Source organism: Mizuhopecten yessoensis, unplaced genomic scaffold (genome assembly GCF_002113885.1).
Source record: "Mizuhopecten yessoensis strain PY_sf001 unplaced genomic scaffold, ASM211388v2 scaffold8361, whole genome shotgun sequence".
Taxonomy (NCBI): Eukaryota; Metazoa; Mollusca; class Bivalvia; order Pectinida; family Pectinidae; genus Mizuhopecten; species Mizuhopecten yessoensis.
The window spans coordinates 331,174-339,842 of record NW_018407509.1 but is presented as its reverse complement, the minus strand read 5'-3'; the positions used below and the strand labels follow the sequence as shown (position 1 = coordinate 339,842).

The 8,669-nt window shown below is 35.9% G+C and overlaps 1 protein-coding gene across 1 annotated transcript; it reads left to right on the top strand.

Annotated features, from left to right (window-relative positions):
* Positions 1 to 4,764: 4,764 nt before the first annotated feature.
* Positions 4,765 to 6,291, top strand: LOC110455704 (neuronal acetylcholine receptor subunit alpha-3-like). The gene has a single exon (XM_021505997.1). The coding sequence runs from the start codon at positions 4,784 to 4,786 to the stop codon at positions 6,077 to 6,079; it is 1,296 nt and encodes a 431-aa protein (XP_021361672.1). The 5' UTR covers positions 4,765 to 4,783; the 3' UTR covers positions 6,080 to 6,291.
* The last annotated feature ends 2,378 nt before the right edge of the window (positions 6,292 to 8,669 follow it).

Here is an 8,669-nt window from a genome sequence, read left to right as displayed (position 1 = left end):
GATTAGGGGACACAAGTTTAATTTTTACAACATATGAACGTGTTTTCGGTTGTTCATTTGTCTGATTAGGGAACACAAATTTCATTTTTACAACATATGAACGTTCTTTCGGTTGAATAAAAGTAACAGCCGTAAACTTGTCATAATCATTAATTAACTCCGCCCACGTATACTGTTTATGACGTCACACAATTGTGTATCGTTCGAAGAAAACGTACATAGCTCCGTCTGCATGTATTGATGTCGACGTCATGGAACTTTGTCACGTTCAATGGAAAGGTTATGAGATGGTAAACCCAGTTTGCGGGAAATAATGTTATTGAATTAATGTCAGTGTTGTATGTAAATATAATGTTATTTTACAAGTGAAGTTCCTCACCGCTTGTTCTGTCATCAATATAGATATATCAAGACCTTTATATATCGTAATTGTTCAACTAATTAAAGCGTTTAAATGAGTCAGAATATATATTGTATCGGTAAGCTTTATCATCACAGTCCATCATACCTGTACGCGTGAATTCTTCACTGAATTTTACTTTTCGACCATTTCTTGGTGTTATCAACACGTCAATACAGGATATATATATTATATTTATAATATATTCATGAAATTAAAGTTGTCAACAATCAAATCATTCAAAATCTTTTTAAACTACGAGGATAAGAGTTTCACCTGTTAGGTTGGATTTGTTTTACGTCCTATTAACAGCTATAGTCATTTATTGTCATAACTACTGATATTTTGTCTGTAGCTTTATTTTAGATATCTTTTAAGGTTTCAAATGTGAAATTAATACCAGGTGAGCGATGCTTCAGCCACAGGTGTTGAGCAAATATTATATGATATTTATAATATATAATATTAACAACAATATAACCTGTCTAAACCGGATGTCGCAGGTACCAAACTATTTGGCCGGTTAACACAGGTGTCCGGTTTATACAGGGTCGGCATGTCATCTTTTAAAAATACCAAAACATGTTGTGTTTTGCATACAGTTGAGAAAGGTCCTTTTGAGTCGGGTTTGGAAAAAATTCCAAAGTTTTTATCAATTCAATTTTTGTTTCTAAATCTATTTCATTCCGAGACCGCTCTGGGGAAGGAATTTCACTTGAACCCAACGATCTCTTTTTTGTTTGGAAGGTGTGCATTTACGAATTAGCCAAGCCACAATTAAACCCTCGACAGACATGCATTTCAATAATCATCAAAAATACATATAAATAAGTTCACGCTATTGTATAATAAAATCGTGCATGCATTTTGAATAGTTGTCGATCACCTCACATATAACAATCTCAGGTACCTAACCCCTTGGGCGCCTCACAGTCGACCTTGACTTGACCCGACCCGACATTGAATAGTGCTAAATTATTAAGAATGTGAATGATTTAGATTGTAACCGGCCGAGAGAAATTTCAGGACCGGAATGAACAGGTTGTTTTTACATGGATTACTATGCCAGTCTTTGTGAAGCACCGGCATTTTTCGGAATGGACAGTGTCCGGTTTATACAGGGTTCAATTACTATGGTAATATAGGGCAAATGATGGGACCACGAATCGCAGCCGGTTTAACAGGGATCCGGATTAGACAGATACAGGAGCTTGTTACCCTGTATCAGCCGTCAAGATCACTGCGCTCGGAGTCAGAATCTTTGTTGTGTGTCCCAAAATCTCGTACTGTGGCCTACGGAAACAGATGCTTTGGGAGGGTTTCGACTACGTTGTGGAATAGTTTACCATCTGCTATTAGGAAGTCAAATACCCTGGCCAAGTTCAAGAGGGACATAAAAACTCACCTCTTCACGTCTGCATTTTAGAATCTTTGCAAAGACATCTTGTAAATACCAGCCTTTTATGTTTTTCAATTATGTGCACATTGCTTGTTAAATGTATGAAAGTGATTGCAAGCCTTTGTTGTTTGTTTTCACAATTATAACCATTACTAGTATCCATATGTTGTAAAGCGCCGTAGAGTTATTTTACAAATTATATAGGGCGCTATATAAATGTTGTATATTATTATTATTATTATTATAATGCCGGTTTAGACAGGTTACATTGTATTAATATCTTATACTTATAGCATATAAAGGGTGTCCTGTATCTTTAATTCACGTAAGGCTGAGAGATATTTGAAATTGGCAAGTTTGAAATGTGTCAAGAAACCATAACTCAGTATAAACCACAAGGAAATTGTGTAGTAAATATTCATTTTATGTAAGTGTACTCAAATTGTAAATTAGAAAGGAAGTTATTGAGAAAACAAAACGCTTTTTCATTTGAAAATTACCTAAAACAACCCCCTGCCTTAACCTCCGTTTTATATAAACAACCGTTATGTCCCTGCACTCATAAAAAGCAAAACTCAGACGGCAATATGAATGAAAATGGCTACCAGATTGGTGACATTGAATTTATCAATATCAATAAAGTCACACTAGGGCTCTTAACATAAAATCAATAATATATGGAAAATTATACAAAAAATTGAAGAACCCAGTAGCTGTCACCACACACGCATGGCAGTCACTACTACAAACTACAACAGCTAGCCCAAGTGGGGTTGCCAAAAAACGCCGCAAAGACCTTCACGAGGACTACCATGAATGTCTTCCCCACTGAAGGCTAGGTGAAACAGCCAATACTGGAGAGAGAGAAAAAGAGAAACAACCAGGGGAGGTAAAAATTAACACAGACTCACTTTTAAGTTTATAAATATGTATAAAAAACTTCTTGACATCCATATGCATAAACTAACATCATCTGATCACACTCCAATCAAATCATTGTAAAACAAATGACTGATAATTACAGAACCTCGGCGATTAGTTGATTAGCTCTGTAATTAACAGTTATGCAAGTTATTCAGTGTGTGTATGTACCAGTGGCGTTTATTTCCGGTGTTCTGTCGAGAGTTACGTGTACATAAATCATGTATAATCAGTGTTAGGTTGCGTTTGTGGTTTTTGGCATAGGCTGAAAGCGCTCGTAAGACCAGAAAGTTTGTGAGTTTTCCAGACTTCTCTATAATAATATAATTTAGTACTTTTTTGTGGTAAAATTCATTTCATCACTCGTTATGAAAGTGATCGGATCATTCTCATTAACAATCGAAAACGGAATTACAGCCAAACCTGCTCATGCGACCAACTCTATAAAGTGACCGCCTGTGTAAAAATATCACTTTTAATGTTCCAAACTGTATTGATTTCATTGTGATTTGAACCTGTATGAAAAGATCACCTGCGATAACAGGCCACTATTTTGACTACTAGTTGGTTGTCTCTTAATACAGGTGTGACTGTATATTTTAACCAAAAATAGCTTATTTGTATAAAGAGTTATAACATAGAATTTGATTGAGATACTTAACTGAATTTTTTAATTAAAAAAACAACCTGAGGATGACATCAAATTTCTGATCATATATTCAGTCATCAAGCTATGTTACTTCAAAGTTTTCTCAACTAATGAATTGATTAATAAATTTGATATGTAAACGTCTACATCAAACATAAATTAATGTTCAGTTTGCTTTATGATAAGATACAACTACAAAATCATAAAGCCTTTGAACTAAAAACTTAATTAACATTCCATCTATAATATAATTAGCATTCCAATAAGTATATAAGTGATACACGTCAGATGATTGAAAGAATAAAAATCTCATTTTAACACGACCAGAGTTTGGTTTGGTTTGGTTTAGTATTGTTTAAGGTCCTATCAACAGCAATGGTCATTTAAGATTGGCCTCTCATGTGTGCAAGATGCATGCGGGTTCGTGTTTGTCTCCTTTTGAAAGCGCAGAACTGATGCCGACTTTATAGTGCTACCACACTGAAACATACTGCAGAAGACACCCAGCAGGACACCCCACCCTGTCAAATTATACTGACTACGGGCGAACCTGTCGTCCCATTCCTAAATTTCTGAGCCTTAAGCAGGAGTAGAAACTACCATTTTACAGACTCTGGTATGTCTCGGCCAGAGATGATGTCATTTAGATGTGCAACCTCGACTGTGCAGTACTTCCCTCGTTGTAAGAAAACGCCGACTTCCTTGTACACCTTTCCTTGATAGATAAATAAAATGCTACAAAAGAAAATTTAGTTTACTTGCTGATGTTACAAAGTATTCAATATACAATATCAATTAGATACTCAGATATCAAAACTGATACGAGTTATATTTTACCAAACGGACACACATAATGCTCAAACAATCAATGTTATAAGTAGTCACAGAGGAGGAGGTTTAGCTCTAGTGAAAAAAACAACATACTTTTAGTTTTTAGATATTATGTTTCGCAGGTATAATTCTTTCTAATATCTTCCACCTCCCTTGTCTGTTATTTCGATGCAATATATTTTTCACGCGGTGTTTTAAGTTCATTAGTGGCCGTTATAATGATATAATCAAACAAAAATATGGATTAAGAAGGTAACTTTAAAACCTCAGTAATGCATCTTATATGATTTTGTAATGTATCTTGTTACACGCGTGAGTAAAGTTACATTCTTAACCCGCATTTATTTTCAAATGCATGATCACTCTGATATATAGGAACTAGGAGAGGCAGGAAGTCAAATGCTTTTGTTAGGATAATTTGTCACCAAAGAGGAAGAAATGTCACATCCCTATATACATGTAATATTATATTTCACCAAAGCAATTGTTCATGTGCAATAGGGAATTCCAATAAATAGCTTAAAATTTGACTTCCCGTTCACTGTCAGTTATTCTGTTGTAGCACAAAACGTATAGCTGTAATATGGAGACCACGAGAGTGTTTGTGTATGTAGTGGTGTTACTTTTCTGTGTGGACAACGTCCAATGTCAAACGCGGGATGATGTGGACTCCCTTTATCGGGACTTATTCAATACTTCATACAACCCTCTATCTCGTCCCGAATACAACCAGTCGAAACCCACAGTCATAGATTTCGAGTTCCACTTGTTATCTTTTGTTACTATTGACGAAACTAAAGGTGTGTTTTCAGTTACCGGTTTCCTTTCTTTAAAATGGACGGATCCTCGTTTGGCATGGAATCCTAGAGATTATGGTATGACTACGAGCATAATCCTTCCTCGCAACAAGGTATGGAAACCAGAATTCATTATTGTAAATCCGGCGTCTTCATTAACTTTATTTGGGCCTGACGAGTTTCCCATACGATACACCTACGATGGTAAAAGTATTTGGAATGTTGGGGACTTAATGGAGGCCGTATGTGAATATGACGTCACAAAATTTCCTTTTGACAAACATTCATGTGAAATTCAACTCTTCCCAGTTGGAACTTTGGCTCATGAAATCGAATTTACCTCAACACGAACAACGGTTGGTCTAACATCTTTTAAAGAAGGAGGGGAATGGTCACTAATCAAGTCAGAAGTATCCTTCCAGGAAAGGCTAGGACTGTTTAAACTAGCTTTCATAGACTTCACTGTACGCCGACGGTCAGAGTTCTTCCTAGTAAATATGTTCGCGCCAATACTCATAATTCTTCATTTGAATACATTTGTGTTCCTCCTGCCCGCAGATGCTGGTGGTCGCACTGAGTTCTCTATGACTTGTATCCTGTCTACAGCAGTTTTCATGACAGCTGTTAGCGACCAGCTTCCGGCCTCCTCCCTCCCCTTATCAAGTCTGACTTATTTCCTCATGAACATGCTGATTCTTTCTACCGCAGTAGGCATATTGAACATCATATGTCTGCGGTGTTACTTCACGAACAAGACCGAACAGGTACCAAAGTATCTAAGCAGGCTAGTAGCCTCATGGCAATCCATTATCAAGAACCTTAAGAAATGGGAATGTTCACGAAGCAAGGCAAGCGATTCAGACAGAGACTCGCCTGAAAACAAAGCCGTCAATGAAGAACAAATTGAAGCGATACGTACTGATGAAACATGTGTGTCCTCTGAAGAGAAGACATTAGAGGAAGTCCCAATTGAGCCGCCTTGGCGCAAAGTTGGACATTTCCTGGACATTATTTTCTTTGTGGTTACAATCACTTTGGCAATTTTAATATCGATGATATTTTTCATAAGTACTGCGCCTTAGAAACAATTTGAAAACCACCATAAATGTGTTGAACAATATATATTTTATTGTATGTCATTCCATGCCTTTGTTTGTGAACTTGTGTTTGATTTTCATTAAGGTAATGTTCAATGACTATTATTACATGTATCAATACTAATTTATAATTAAGATATAATATGTATGACATGACACCAATACGGTATGTAAAAAAACTGAATATACTGTTTAAAGGGACATCACGTGAAGAGCCATATTTTTTTCTAATTAATGAATGTATTATATGTAGTATCCATATGTTGTAAAGCGCCGTAGAGTTATTTTACAAATTATATAGTGTCCAGTTTAACCACTTGAATTGTTCGGGAAAGCCCTGCTAAAAATAGCGCCGATAACGTCACCTGATCATGACTAGGCAGTAAACACAAGTGGTCTGAGCGAGATGAAACGGTTTCCAAAGGGGCCCCCAGAGAGGGGCCGTCAGGCAACTGCAAACTTCTTATCACACTATGAAACCAAGTAATCTGATTTCTAAGTCCGTATTCAAACTTATTGAACAGTAATTATTCATCATCAGAAGTATATTGCATACTTGCCAATAATCAGAATTTAAATTTATTTAGCTTTTAACATATTTGTTGCCAATAAAATTGAACAAAGGATGGGGCAAAAGTTTTTACAATTTATCACAGCATTCTCCCGTCATACATTTACAATTAAATGTCAACAATGATAAAAGGCATAAACATAAAGTATATATATATAAATATATATTGAATTTATTACCAGAATGTGACCGGTACCACGGAATAAGTCCGTGCCGGTACTGATGGTACGAGGCTAAACACCTTCCCTCAACCATGGGACAAACCTTTCTGTAAAAAAGGAATATTCACGAGACGAATATCCTTTTTCAAATGTTTTCATAAAGTGCATACATGCAATGACAAAATACATGCGTATAAAAAAAAGGAGAAACGTTTGTGATTTTTGTATTACATTGTACAACTCAATGTCTTTGGCCAATTTTTTTTCTACACCATGCATATAAATGTATGCATACTCTCTTTCCCACTTTCACTGTCTCAATACGCTAACACTTAGTAAGTCATATTATATTTTAGCCATCACACACAACAAACTGTATGGCAATACCACTACGTGTATATGTAGAATATGTGTCAGATATGGAACGTGTTGAGATACTTGATCATTACATTTTTCAATTATTTACATAGAATAAAGCATTCTTGTAAATGGACCCTTTTTATGTTGAGACAACTTTTCTTTAATCATTTCATTTTTGTCCGAAACAGAAGCCGTAGTTATCGGCAGCACGCGTCGTTTTTACAACGTAAACAAATGTTTTCCCCTGTTTTCAATACGTATTCCGATTCTATCTGAAGTCGAAAATTAATTCTTTTTAGAGAAAAGGTTGTTACATGAGCATACATTCTAAGTCAACATCATATAAAAACATGAACTGTTGAAAAATTTCGATTTAAAAAAAAAATGTTAGCGATCCTATTTATATATGTCATGAAATAAACGAGGAATGTAAAGAGAATATAATTTCTAGTGTACATAATGTATAGGGCTGAATTAGTTTTAATAATACTTTGTGTAATTGGTAATAAGGCATTATTTCATAAAGTTAAAATAATCATGAAACATGTTGTTTATCCGATCAGTCTCAAAAGTTGCCCTGCACAGCTAAGGACCAAGGGGAACCTGCATATAAAATTTGAGAAAGATCCCTCTAGTACTTCTTGAGAATTAGCGATAACAAAGAATTGTTTACGGACGGACGACGGACGACAGACGACGATCCTATTTACTAGAAGCAGGTACTCCTTAAATTCCTCAGTTATTCATCCTGGTCCGTCATTTTGACATTTTTAATCTAGCTGCGAATAACGTATACGTAGCTTTCTGACGACGAGATATTTTTTTGTATATATTGCGTCGTCGCGCCATAGGAGGCCGGGTATTCATATTAGTACTAATTTAAATATTGCATGTTAAAACTTTTTTTTTTAAATCAGCAATATAATAAAATCATAACATTTTACTGAACCCGGTAATATTATAAATTATGTAAATCTAATAGCGCACGTATCTCATTTGACCCCGATCGCGCGAGACGCCGTCGCCATCACAACAGTTATCCCTTGGAGGGCCTCATGGCAAAATCAAACTAACCAGTCATTTATCCCTTCCTTTCGCATAAACCAAAGTAAACTCTCCCCGATACATGCCCATTAACATATTAAACAAAGTTCATCTGTGTTCAAACTCAGACAAAGATACCAGCGAGGTTAATAGTTTCAGATATTTATTAATATTATTGAAGTTAATTTTAGTTCAACGTGAATACCTATATGAGTCATCATATATAAAAGTACATATTAGGAGGCACGGTAGTCTAGTGGTAGGACGCCGAGCACGTGACCGAAGGGTTGCGGGCTCGTATACTTTACTCCGCTTGTTCCAGTCTACTCAGCTGTAAATGAGTACGTGGTTGGGCAGTGCTAGAATTGTAGAATGTTAGCTGTGAGCGCCGAAATGGCAGTACTGGCTGTATGCTCCCCAGTGAGTTGAGAAAGATATT

Coding starts and splice junctions, on each gene's coding strand:
- LOC110455704 (XM_021505997.1), top strand. CDS start 4,784: ATGGAGACCACGAGAGTGTTTGTGTATGTAGTGGTGTTACTTTTCTGT.